At 37.9% G+C, this 13,647-nt stretch overlaps 2 protein-coding genes across 3 annotated transcripts in view; both read right to left on the reverse strand.

The window, feature by feature from the left end:
- The window catches only part of LOC135153166 (uncharacterized), a 56,807-nt gene extending 49,898 nt beyond the window's left edge, over positions 1 to 6,909 (reverse strand). Inside the window, exons 1-3 of one of the 2 annotated variants that reach the window (XM_064095257.1) lie at positions 6,642 to 6,909; positions 4,282 to 4,865; positions 3,798 to 3,923 (exon numbers count right to left, since the gene is read on the reverse strand). In XM_064095257.1, the coding sequence (XP_063951327.1) occupies positions 3,798 to 3,923; positions 4,282 to 4,297 (142 nt within the window). In that variant the 5' untranslated portion in view covers positions 4,298 to 4,865; positions 6,642 to 6,909. Of the gene's footprint in view, positions 1 to 2,464; positions 2,566 to 3,797; positions 3,924 to 4,281; positions 4,866 to 6,641 lie in introns of those variants that run through there. The other variant, XM_064095258.1, reaches the window with a different exon arrangement.
- A 5,117-nt stretch (positions 6,910 to 12,026) lies between these two features.
- LOC129276953 (uncharacterized) overlaps positions 12,027 to 13,647 on the reverse strand; it is a 54,020-nt gene continuing 52,399 nt past the window's right edge. Inside the window, exon 42 of the mRNA XM_064095704.1 lies at positions 12,027 to 13,226. Within this exon, the coding sequence (XP_063951774.1) occupies positions 13,108 to 13,226 (119 nt within the window). The 3' untranslated portion in view covers positions 12,027 to 13,107. The remainder of the gene's footprint in view (positions 13,227 to 13,647) is intronic.

Genomic DNA, 13,647 nt, shown 5'->3' on the forward strand with positions numbered 1-13,647 from the left:
TGAAAGAGCTATATATCAATGCAAAAGGCATGGTTCATGATGGGAAAACAGAGTCTGGACTCTGGGGTAGGTGGACAGGTTGCTGCACCACAGGGGCCCACAAGCTGGAAAGGGAATAAAAACTTCTCTTCATGTAACAGCTATTTGGGGCCGCAAACGGTAGCGTAAGAGACAGGGGTCGCTAAATATGAACATGAAGGGCCTCAGGTATCAGGGGCGTTTATCATCAGGGAGTTGGTGACATCTAAAGTAGATGGCAAGTTGTTGGATGGAAGTGGTCTAGGATGACAACATCTGTTTTGGGAGAATCAGGAGATGGTATTTGGTTTTTGATGGGAATATCTACATGTATATGCAGGTTGTTGATGATTGTGCATAGGTGGCGGAAGCAGGGGGGGACGTGACCCCCCCTAAATTTGAGGTGGGGGGACAATCCCCCCCTAAATTTTTAGTTGATAACCTTTTTTTTTTTGCTTGTCAAAATTTTTTTGTGATCCCTCCCTGAAATCCTTTTTTTTTCCTGCGTCCCCCCTAAAATTTTAGGTTGATAACCTTTTTTTTTTTGCTTGTCCAAATTTTGGTGGTCCCCCCCTGAAATTTTTGACTTCCACCGCCAATGTGATTGTGTACATGTCATCAACCTAGCCAGTTGGTGATGAGCAATCGGGTGAACATACGTTACGTTGATGAAGTGGGCAGGAGTTGGAGAATATTGCCTATCTAGCTCTAGGAGGCCATTTGGGTCTGTATGACTGCCAGTGGATAGATATTTGGTTTTTGATGGGGATATCTACATGTATATATATGCAGGTTGTTGATGATTGTGCATAGGTGGTGATTAGTATTGGTTGATCTCCGATGCCGAGTATGTCACCTTGTGAAAGTAAGGGTACGTGGTGTTGCTGTTTGGTTGTGTTTAAACTACGGTGGCAAGATCGATCTGCAATCAATTTGATGGGGATCGAGTAACAAATGGGGCGAGGTAGTTGGGGGATTATTACAAAAGAAATAGTAATAATAGTTAATATATAAAATAATTGAATGTAAGTTTTGTCTCTCTAGAATTCTAGTTTCAATCTCTCTCTCCCATTTCTTCGAAATTTAAATGAAAGACTGAATTATTAGAATGACAGCAGTTTTTGCCTTGATGAAAGGTGGCACAAAAAGTGACAATCAATTGCATTTCAACACCATAATCAAATTGAGCTCTGTCTTGATTGGATTCACACCATTGACCCAATTCGATAACAATCCATTCTTTGAATTATCCTCATTAAATCATAATCCACTCTTCAAACCCACTTTCGCAATATACAGAACACCTTACATGCCTTATAACACCGATTAGACAGATTCATTAAAAAAAATCTGACTCAAAATGTTGGGAAAATATTGTATTTTAGGCATTTCATGAAACAGCCTCAACTAATACAGCCTGGCTATCTCATCAAAATCCCTGAATATAAATCGTTTGTAAAATGAAACTGGTTTTAATTAACATCTTCATGAAATTCCCATCGTTTGGTGGACTATGTAAGCTGCCATCTTGGTTCTGAAAGTGACGACAGACTAAACCTCTTGACCTTATACATCATTTACAGTAAACGGATGTTTCCGTGGTTGAACGTTTGTCGCTTGCGTACGATCGACAAGCCATCCAACCCGATTTAGAAGCGATGATCTGATTGGCCAATGGTTTCAACCCTGAAGAGAAGTTCTTCCAATGGCCATACATGTATGTTTGTGTATTATATCAACTTCGGATAGTGTAGATGAGAGAAGTGGAAGCTACACGACGTCCGAGACAGGCTGAGGTAAGTCACGGCTTTTGTTCCTTTTACCTTGATTTTTTTCCCGTTTTGGTGCAGTTAGATAAATGCCAAGTCAGAATATTTAAAAAACTTTACAATTTTAGGTCCTGTTATTTTTATAAATTTTCTTTAATTTAGACAAAATCGAAGAGCCCCGTCTGGTTTTTATTGTATTGTTAACCTCCTAATGGCGGCTGCATGATAGCGAGCCGTCTGTTTATGAGGAGAAATTAAAAAATGTTGAAAAAACTCCTCGAAACAGACGGCTGCCAGCTGTCTAACTTTATCTAGCATAAGTCATAAGAATATAAGGAAAATTATAAACTATAATTTTCTTATGAATAAAAAGAAATTCAGATTTTTTTTCTTCTTTAGAGTGTTCGGACAACGTCAACGGACCTATCTAGTATAGTCTAGAAGAGTTAAAATCGAGGCCAAGTAACGGGAGCACGGGGGAGCGGCTCCCCGGCAAACCTCCCGCCACACTCTCAGCGAGCCCGGTCCACAGCCATGGCACTGGTTCAGCCGCTGCCAAAGCAAAGCCACCCTGATGCTTAACGTTAAACTTAAACCTTGAATCAGCTCCTCTTCCATGCTAAACAGAAGTTATCAAAATATGCAAATATACAGCCTTAACTAATAGGTAAGATTACCTGTAGACTGGGCGGTTAGAAAGCTTTTTAGGCCTCTAGTCCGAACCATCCACCAGGGAAATACGACAGCCGCCAATTCAATTCCACAGTGTTTACGTTTTGTGGTACTGCTGCTGCATGATAATATCATGATATGCATATGCCGCGCCGTCGGGCGCCCGGGCTGCTGGGGTCTAGTCTGCGGCTGCCACACAGTGATCGATGAAGAGCTGCCAAGTTTAATCACAGCTCGATGGCATTGCATTAACCCCCCCCCCCCCCCCCCCATCACCCACTGACCCACTCACATTTGAAGAAAAAAAATCTCTGTATATTATGGATAATTGTATTTTAAAAATGTGGTGTTGGGGATTCTTATTTGATATTAATTGACTATTGATTTTTTTTTAAGTAAAGTTATATTATCCAACTATACAGTGCATGGCGGATCCAGGCATAGGGCACATCCGGCCCATTTTGTCCCCCTATTGAGAGCCACATCAAAATAATTGTTACCGTATGGGAAAATATGTCGTGCATACGCAAGTGGGGACCATTTTGACATTTTTTTTCAGTGGGGCGGCTTGTCAAATTTGTCCGGATATAAATCACATTAATTAGAAGTGATGACTTTTTGGTTTGTCAAATTTTCCCTGACAGTCCTTTTTTGAGGGGGGGGGGTGGCTTATTATTTTTTCTGACAAAAATGGCCCCTTCTGGAAAATCCTTGACAACATTGTTTTGGTGCTGTCCCAATAATTATTTGTTTTTATTAAAACGTACGTCATGTCACATACTTCCATTGTTGATCAAGTATACATGGTATAGGGACCAGTAGTTTTTAGGGACAAAATATAGCGAATAATAAACGTACTTTCTCCTTCTTCATTATCCTCTATTTCTCCTTTTTTATCATTTTTTTTTTTTTTTTTAACAGTGGAACAGTTTTATCACCAGTTCATTTTCACATTCATTTTTTTAAATATTTATTTACTTTTCCATTAATATCATCGCTAAGTTGGTGGAATGGGTGCATGGGGACTCCCATCTCACACAAATGATGTTGATATAAAGATATAAGGTATAAGTTCTTAGTTTGCCATCTTAAATTTGGCGATCGACGAACTGTATTTCAAACTTTCCAAATAGAACCACTGAAAAAAAACCTTTTAATTTCTATGAACCTGCTGCTCCCTTTGAACGTTTAAACGCACCCCATCACTTGAAACGAGCTAGTGATCAAAATATCCAAAGAAGATAATTTTCAAGTCAGTCCCAATAATGGGTACAAATCAGAAAAAGAGGCTTAAAAAACCCGGTTAAAAAGAGAAAATGCAAATTGAAGTTACGTTACCTGTAGTGCAGTTTATTCCTTGGTAACCAGTCCCAGTACAGTCGCATTGAAAGTCATCTGTCCCGAAATCATCACCGCTACAAGTACCGCGCACACATGGATTATCCAAGATACAAATTGGCGGCCCTAAATTTGGCGGGAAAATACACTAATGTATGAATTTGATAATATATTACGCCTTTACGTCGTTGCTTTCACAAGTAACAAAAACCAATGCTCATATTTTTAACAATATTAAAAATGAATCGAAGCCATGTTAATTACGTAAAAAAATATGTCAACCAGATTAAGATAGCAATAGAGTAGATTACATGAATTATTTTGGTATATGAATTTTGGTCATTATATTCTACCGTATCGTGTAATATTTTGTAAGATTATAATTTCATAATTATGCTATTATTTTGAAATCATTTTTTTTTCGCCAATTGTAATTCATAAAAATTAAATATTAAGGAAAAAAGAACAATGGAATAAAACTTACCGATTTCGATGGACATACTTAAAAGTCAATATATTTGTTAAAAGAGATAACATGCAAAAGTAAATCGACTCTCGCATGGATGACGCAATGCGCTATTTTAAGCAGCGGAATTGGCAATGCTGGAGGATGGGAATGAAGGGGTAAAGAAAGAATGATAAGAACATAGAAAATAAAAATGCATGATAATGAACATAATTGGTTAAAATATAGTCAATAGCCAATAATTATCGTTACAATATCATTAAAGAATATGAAAATAAATCGAAACCACAATGAATATATATGGAAATATTTACATAACTTGAAAAAAATTGACAAAACTATATAATGCAGCAATGATAATGAGAACGTAATAATCATCAATAAGGGGGATTGGGCGGATGTGATACTGTAAATGAGAGGAAAAAAGATGAAAGAAAATGATCATCATCAGCTGCCGATGCAGCAGTGATAGGTTGCCATCGCTTAGGTTGGTCGATGGTCGTCAACAGGGAACGATCATGCATCTGCCCATCTTCAACATCGAGAAAAATCGTTTGGGTTTGGCAATCCGTCGTTAAATCACTAAACAGTCACGGTACACCCTAAAGAGGAAGTAAACAAAATTTATATAAAAAATAAACATGATAAATAATATGAGTGTTTTCATTCTAGATCTCATGTACGGTACTACAAATCACGTGCTTTAATTTATCCATCGATGTAGCATAAATAGGCCTATGATAATAATAATAATGATAATAATAAATAATAATAATGATAAAATAATAATAATAATAAGTTACATTTTTATAGCGATTCATACGTTGGTTTCTAAGCGCTTTACATTGTAATTATAATTATTATTCTCCCGGTCATAGGACCCATCACTGTTCCACACAAAAAGTGCACCATCTTTACTCCCTGGAGAGTAGAATGGCCAGGCAACTTTTATGGGTGCACACATGCCAATCTAATCACATTGACGTTAACATCCTATCATCCTCCACCCATTTAACATGGGTGGAGAGTGACAAACTGATACATGTAAGTGCCTTGCCAAAGGACATAGGACAAAGGACGCCGGGCGGGATTCGAAATCTCGACCCTTGGTTTAAGAGTCAAGTGACTGAACTACTACACCACAACACCTATGTTATTCGCCAGAGTTAAATTATAATTGCTATACAAAAATATGTAGGACGAATAAGTTAATATAACATTGTTGTTTGTATTGAGCGGCGAAGCATGATTAACCTGATGGATATAGTATAAAGTATTAATACAAAACACTCTCAGATCCTTTTTATTTTGTTTCAATACATGTACATGGTGATTTTATGGGCTAGATTCTTTGGGAAATTGTGAGATCATTATTTCAAGATTCAAGATTTTAAAAGAATATAGTAAGACAGTTATCTACCATTTGGGAAAATGTTACCACTCCCTGATACAAACAGATTAGGTCCTACCCGCTCGGAAGCCCAACGAGTCTTTAATACAAAATCCAACATTGCATATGATTATTTCATTTATTTTCTTAGGATGGCCTTTTCAGTTTAATATATAACTGATTTACAAAGGGGCCTGCATGTATAACGGTAAAAAGAGATATTGTACCAATTGAATCTAGATATCTTTGTATGATGTTCTGAAAAATTAAAAACTTCCATTCCAGAAACATGAATATAAAAATACACAGAATAGTTCAGGAAGACTAAAAAAAAGAAAGAGGGAAAGGGGAGAGAAAGAAAGAAAGAAATAAAGAGAGACATAATAGTTATAGATAGAAAAAAAACTTGAAGAAAGAAAGATAGATAGATCATGTAGATAGATAAACAAAATGGGAGAAAGGAACAAAAGAAAAGACAATAAAAGAAAACGGAAGACAATGCAAAAGAGATAAAAAGAAATGGAAAGAGAGAGAGAGAGAGAGAGAGAGACAGAGAAGGGAGGGGGGGGGTATGATTCATGAAATTCACCATACTCCGTATGGGTAGTATTCCAGGTTCAACTTTTTTTTTCACTTATAACCCAAAGCTAAACCTTAAAGTGTCGAATATAAAAGAGGTGACCATGATGACGTACGTCTAACAAAAAAATAATAAATGGTGGCATATAAGCCTTTAAAAAACCTAAAAAAAAGTTCGCAAGCTCTTTTCAGTGTTCACTTAACAACCCGTCGTACATTTTGTAAATTTTGTTAAACTTAAACATGTTTGTCAGCATGTAAAGAATGTATTATTTTCAACAACCAACTCTTTAAACAGAGATCAACCCGTTAACTATCGATATGGAAGTCTGAAATTCAGACTTCCACTCTGAATCGTGTTAAAGAGTGGACGAAAAAAAATCATTTTAAACACAACAAAGATTCTTACCTTTCCATTTCAGTAAAACTGGTTAGCCTGGTCAGTTTTCACCAATCTTGCTCTCTCAGAGGATCAGAAAAAGGTCCATTCTCCATTGCATTCACGAGGCCAATAATATCAACTGAATGGATATCATAAAGTAAAGTCATTGTTTTCATCAGGTAACTGTCCAACGTGATAATTTGTGTTATTTTGTCTTTCCGTAAGATGGGCCTTAAAAACAAAATGGCGACTGCGGTTGTGGTGCAAGAGGTTTTATCAATACGATTTAGTGTTCAGCCCCTCCTCGTAAGTTCTTGAACAGATCGATATTCGACAACTTCGTTTTCATTGTTCAACACCAGGATAACGGAGGTGATTTGGGATTAAGCCTGGTCCCACTGGCCGATGGACACAAAACGTAAGCATAATGGATACAGCGAACTAGCAACTTTTCGGGGGATGGCTCTATCCGTTTTCATCCGCTCCAGATATAGACAAAAGTGGCGAAAATTTGCGAAAACAGAACGGAAAAAACTGACGTGAGTTGTATGTAGCGGGAATGTTAAAGGGATGCTCCGGGCTGAAAATATTTATATCTAAATAAATCAAGTAAAATTCACAAAGCAAAATGCTGAAAATTTGATCAAAATCGGATAACAAACAACAAAGTTATTGCATTTTAAAGATTTGCATTATTCCAGTGAAACAGTTCTATAGGCATGTCTTCACGAATATTAGGTGGGCTGATGATGTCACATCCCCACTTTCTTTTTTCTTATGTTATTACATGAAATCATAATTGTTACATTTTTTCATAAATTTATAAAATGATGTGTCACCATTATTATGAACTAAATTGCAGCAAGAAATAACCAATGCACTTAATCAATTATCAATCCAATCGTTTAAAGTTCTTGGTAGAATTTTTTTGAATAAACCTAATTTCATATAATAAAAATACAAAAGAACAAGTGGGGATAAAATTATGACATCATCAGCCCACCTAATGAATATTAATTTTATGAAGACATGCCTAGAACTGTTTCACCGGAATAATGCAAATCTTTAAAATTCAATAACTTTGTTATCCGATTTTGATCAAATTTTCAGTATTTTGCTCTGTGAATTTTACTCTATTTATTGAGATATAAATATCTTCAGCCCGGAGCATCCCTTTAAATGGATGTTTATTGGAAGCCTAGAGAATGAAAGTGGGGTTAATGGTGGTTTAAATACTTTATATACTGCATTTCTATTTCCGTGTAACTAACGATGTATAAACGTTCCATGTACCGTATCTTTCCTCCCTCTTTTTCGTTTTCAGCTGCAGTGGATGTTAGTTTGCAGGATGCAATGTCCAGAGGAAGCAAAGAGGATAAAGCGGACGTTTAAGGGATGATAACGGACATAGAACGTTTGTTGCTCCTATATGTCGCGGATTTACATCGTACACGGCGAAAAGTTCATCCTTTCTGAAAGTTTTGTGCAGCTCAAAACTTTTTGCGCGGATGAATTCACAGTGGACGGATGCCCAATGGATAGAGCGTATGAAACAAGTATTGCAATGAGTACACAGCGGATACATAGCGTTTCCCAACGGATGGCAAGATTCTTTTTTTACGTTTTACATTTGCATCCGTAAGTGCAGAGGGGCCTTTACTGAAGATAATAAACACCGTTGTCCTGGGAACGAATTTGGTAAACTAATGAGGAATTGCAGGGGAAAAGGAAAAGTTAAATGCTCGCTACCATTTTAAAAATACATTTTTAAACGGAAGAATTAATTGTACATTGGACATGTTGGAGGGAGCAGGAATTAAGATGATCGGGTGTATGGCATTGAAGATCAGAGAGAATGAACAGGGGAGAGAAAATGAAAAGGAGCGTCAAGGAAGGCGGCAGTTTATTTTGATGGGGCCAGGGGGGGGGGGGGGCAAGATGACCTTTAGAAGATGACGAACGTCATTTTTTGTCCTCAACTGAATGATCGGAATATTTTCAATCTTACACACCTCAGACACCCATTTCTATATATGTGCCCTTTCGTTCATTATCTGGGAGTTTTCGCTCAACGACGTACGGTTGATTAAAAAACAAAGAAAATGTCAAATGCCCTCCATGACAAAGAACAACCAAGGAGTCTTTGTCGAAAAGTGGTTAAGCGAAACAGCGGTTAAGTCCTTGACTCTGGACAAGCGATAATCAATTTTCGTCAGCTACAACTTAGAGTGAATTAAACTGCTGTTCCTGTTTTCGACAAAGATCTCCCAGCTGTTCTTTATCATTTTTGACGGGCCTTTTTGATACATTTACTGTTTTCTTGAATCATCCGTACCTCGTGGAGCGAAAATCCCCCGTTATTTTTCTTTACTATATACTTGAAGATACATAAGGGCTGTCGTCCCTGCATGCCCCATCTCATCCTGTAATGCGGCCCATTTAAAGCGATGCGGGGTGCTTGGGGGCAGCCTATAAACGATAAAAAACACAAGTGAATAATAAAGAAAATAATTATAAGCGATTGTATTGATGTATGGTGAACAGAGGTAGCGAGACATGCAGACAGTCGGAGAGAATGGAGAAGACAAAATTAGAGATAAATGCAAACATGGCTACAGGGCCGCGGAAGCGGGGGGGGGGGGGGGGGGGGGGCTGGGGGGCTTCAGCCCCCCCCACTTTTTTCCAAAACCGTGTACAAAAACGTAAAAATGACCATATGATTGTGATTTTTTGCATGGTCAGCCCCCCCACTTTTGGCTCAGCCCCCCACTTTGAAATCCGTTCCGCGGCCCCTGACTGCTATTTTGGCGAAACCGACCCCAGGCCGATCCAATCTATTCCGTTACTTCCAATGACCTGTCATCATTTCGTATGGAGTTTGGTTCGTTGGTGTGCCTGGGATTGGATTAGAGTATACTTGGGTATACACTATACATCCACGGTGAGACAATGGCACTATCATAGAAAAGAAAGCAAGTGCGTTAAGGGGGGGGGGGGAGGGGATCAGTCAAGAAGTATCTCGCTGAACATGCTGAAGGGAAAAATACTCTCTCTTCTCAGAAAAAAATGTCCTCAAACTTACGTCAGATGGATATTGATTTTACACCTTCGCCATTCGTTCCCAAACACACCCTCACACATGCACACACACACGCACACACCCCCACCCACACACAGGCAAGTCCTGAAACATGACAACACGACTGATCTTCTAAAAGGGCCTTTATCGATTAGTGGACACACGGATATTATCGATCGCGGTTATTGACTATTTCCTCGCCAGACTTAAAATGAAGCGGTTCAAATTATGTCAATTTGCCTAACTCTAAACTATATAATTGTATAGTAGAAGTTAGGCTATCAAATGAAAACTTCTTTTTGTTTGTTTCATTGTTTTTACTTTGTTTGTCACCGTTCTGTGTCAATTCTTTTGGGGGTTTTTTGTGTGTGATTTAATCATATCCATGTCGTTACATGCATTTAGTAAAGGATTTTTTTTACAAAAGTTATTTGCAAAAAGGGAAGTTTATCTACAAGCATTCTGCTTGTAATACAGGGGCCGCGGAAGCGGGGGGGGGGGGAGGGCTTCAGCCCCCCACTTTTTTTCCAAAACCGTGTACAAAAGCGTAAAAATGACCGTATGATTGTGATTTTTTGCTTGGACAGCCCCCCCCCCCACTTTGAAAACCGTTCCGCGGCCCCTGTAATATTTCTTCAACTTTATTCACTTCTCATTCACATTGTGTATTATGAATGATTAATTATATTTAATATTATCGTATGTATTTAAATGGTGTTCAGCATAGTTTTGTCATTATATCAAAGTTCTACGTTACGGATTTGTGGAAATAAAATCTACATGAAATTAAAAGAAGAACATACGCATGCATGTTTTAATGAATGATAATCTAGGTCTTCGATCATAAATAAAGGATTTCGTTCCAGAAAAAAATTGACAAAAAAAAAAAAAAAAAAAAAAAAAAAAAAAAAAAAAAAAAGGTCTTCAAGCTCGTCAGGGGGGCATTAAAGGTCTTAAAGCTCGCCAGGGGGGCAAAAAAGGTTTTTCAAGTCCGTCAGGGGGGGCAAAGATACGTTTTTGCATGGGTTGTGACTCGTCAGGGGGGCAGAGTGCCCCCCCTGCCCCCCCCCCCCGTAGGTACGCTAGTGCCGGGAAACATGTATGCCTGACTTGTGTTCAATACGCACTCAGTGATCTTGGTGATGATGTTCCCGATTTTAACATTCATGATGCACCAATTACTAATTGGCAATATTAATTGTTTTGAGGAATGTCTAAAAGGAACACCGGCCCTAAAATTTACAGCCAATTGATACTGAATTAATATTTGGAGATTGTGACGTTGATGGTCAATGATACCGAGTACTGTACAGGGGCGGATCCAGCTTTTTATAAAGGGGGGGTTGGGGTGGTATGTGAGGGAGCGTAGCGACCGAGTCCAAGCGAGCGGAGCGAGCGAGGGGGGAGGGTGTGGGGGGGGGGTGTCCCCCCTCCCACAGTAGGGAAAATTTTTGAAAATCTGTGTGTGAAAATGGCGTTTCCCCCCCCCCCTCCCCCAAAAAGAAATAATAATAATAATAATAATAATAATAATAATAATAATAATAATAATAATAAATGAAATAAATACATAAAAATAGAATAAAATAAAATTACAAGTTTAAAAAAAAGATAAGATTTAAAAAAATGGTCCCCGGATTTTTTTTTTTTGGGGGGGGGTTGCAACCCCCCCAACCCCCCCTCTAGATCCGCTTCTGCTGTAATTTGAAAACATGATAAAGGCCATGTTGTCCCTTCATGTGGCCAGCTGGAACACAAAAGTTATATTGACCTGAAATGGGCCTGACATTATTATCATCATCACTTCGTATTGTCATCATCCCTGCCATCATCATCACCAGCATCATCGTCAACTTCGCTATCATCATCATCATCAGTAGCAGCAGCATCATTATCGTCATCTACAAGTTATCATTACCAATATCATTGTCATTATCATTATTAATATATCATCACCACCAACGCCGCCGCCACCACCACCACCACCACCACCACCATCATCATCATCATCATCATCATCATCATCATCATCATCATCATCATCATCATCATCATCATCAACATCATCCCCAACACCACCACCACCATCATCATCATTATCCGCCAACATTGTCATCGTTTTTTTTTAGCCAGGCGCGGTTCCACGGGAGGGGGATTCTTTAAAAATGCCCCCTGCTAAATCTTTGACCCGCTCTTGGTTTTCGCCAAACTATACCGGCAATACCACCTTCAATACCATCATCCGTTTTGTATATTGAATTTACACCATCATTAGCAATTGAAATGCGTGTTTCGGGGGTAGGAAAAGAAAATAATATATGGCACTATTCTTTGCACACTCTTTATTTTAAATGCTTTCGAATTAAAGATACAGAAAATGACACATATAGATCGAAGTCGGAGTCAAAACAAAACAGCTAGAAGTAGTTGATACATTCCATATACTATAGAATCTTGCGAAAGCTAAATCACGTGATAGAGTTTCGTTTCCCTATACATCATCATGAACCTACCGATTCAATGCGAAGTTGGAAAGGGGAAATACACGACACAATAGTGCATTTTGACCAAATAGTCACTTGTTTTAAGTTATTCATAACTTAAGTGCAAAATAAAATGAATCTCTATTGTTTGAATTTGGGTCACATTCAGCTACCCATACAGTTTACATTTAAACCAGTTTTGGAAACAAGTCTTTTTTTTATTATCAAACTTCTAAGTTCGTAATTGTTGTTCCCTAACATTCCGAATTAACATGTAAATTACCAAATATTTTAAAGCTTCTAAAGAATGATCATTTTTGGAGGTACGATAGCTCAGTGGGTAGAGTGGGGGTCTTGGATTCCGGTGACCCGGGTTCGATTCCCACTTGGTGCGCTAGTGCCCTTTGGGTAAGGCACTGGTTGCTTGTTTACAAACATTCATTCTTTCTTACCATATTCCATTAAAATCATCGAATTGAAATTCATCCTCTTATCTATAGATTTACTTATTTCTGTTCTTACTTTTTTACAAACAGGTATTGTTGCCTATAGGTGTAATGAATATTATATAATTAAATATCAACCTAAATGGAGAGAATATATTTCAGTCGAAGAGAGTCCGTATACTGTATACATAAGATTAACTTTTTTATTTCTATCAGAATAATTAGAAGATGAATTTCACATGATTGATAATAATTCATACAAATCTGAAAATTTATGTAAAAGTTACATTTTTAAACACTTCCATTAAAGAAAGATAACTTGAAATAAAGAAACACCAATTTCACGACACAACCGCCATTTTAATGGTTGATATTAAGATATCTCGCTTCACGCACAGGTTGGGAAAATCAATTACACAAACGTTTCATTTTATTGCTCTTGACTGATGCCAACTTCAATAGGACTTATACAGACTGATTATCTCCTAGGAAAGGATAATTTTCTTTTCGATGTCAGCTCTTGGTTGAATCCTAACCGAGGCGTTTGTTCTGCCAGGTAGCTTGGACGACTCGCGTGACCAATGGTCCTTCCCGCCAGATACATCTGAAGAAAAAACCCATAAAACATAATCAGTGACAGCATACAGGTTGATAATATGCATAGCATTTCATCAACATTTGCCGTCTGACAAATTGTCTGATCTGTCAACTTTCCCTGGTTGTATATTAGTTTAGTACGGATAGAACTACAAAAGAAGGACTTGAACATGGGTGTCCCTTTGTCCACGGCGGCGTATAACCATGTACACTTTAGATTAGTGTATACTATAGTGTCAATGAAATAGAGTGTGCTTGAAAACAGATCCACTTTAGGTGGCAGACGGTTAAATTGTGCTTTATCAATTCACAATTTCCCAGATACGAGCCAGTAAAAGAATTAGTTTACTTAAAGGTCAAGTCCACCCCAGAAAATGATGATTTGAATAAATAGAGAAAAATCACACTAGCATAACGCTGAAAATTTT

Source organism: Lytechinus pictus, chromosome 2 (assembly GCF_037042905.1).
Source record: "Lytechinus pictus isolate F3 Inbred chromosome 2, Lp3.0, whole genome shotgun sequence".
Taxonomy (NCBI): Eukaryota; Metazoa; Echinodermata; class Echinoidea; order Temnopleuroida; family Toxopneustidae; genus Lytechinus; species Lytechinus pictus.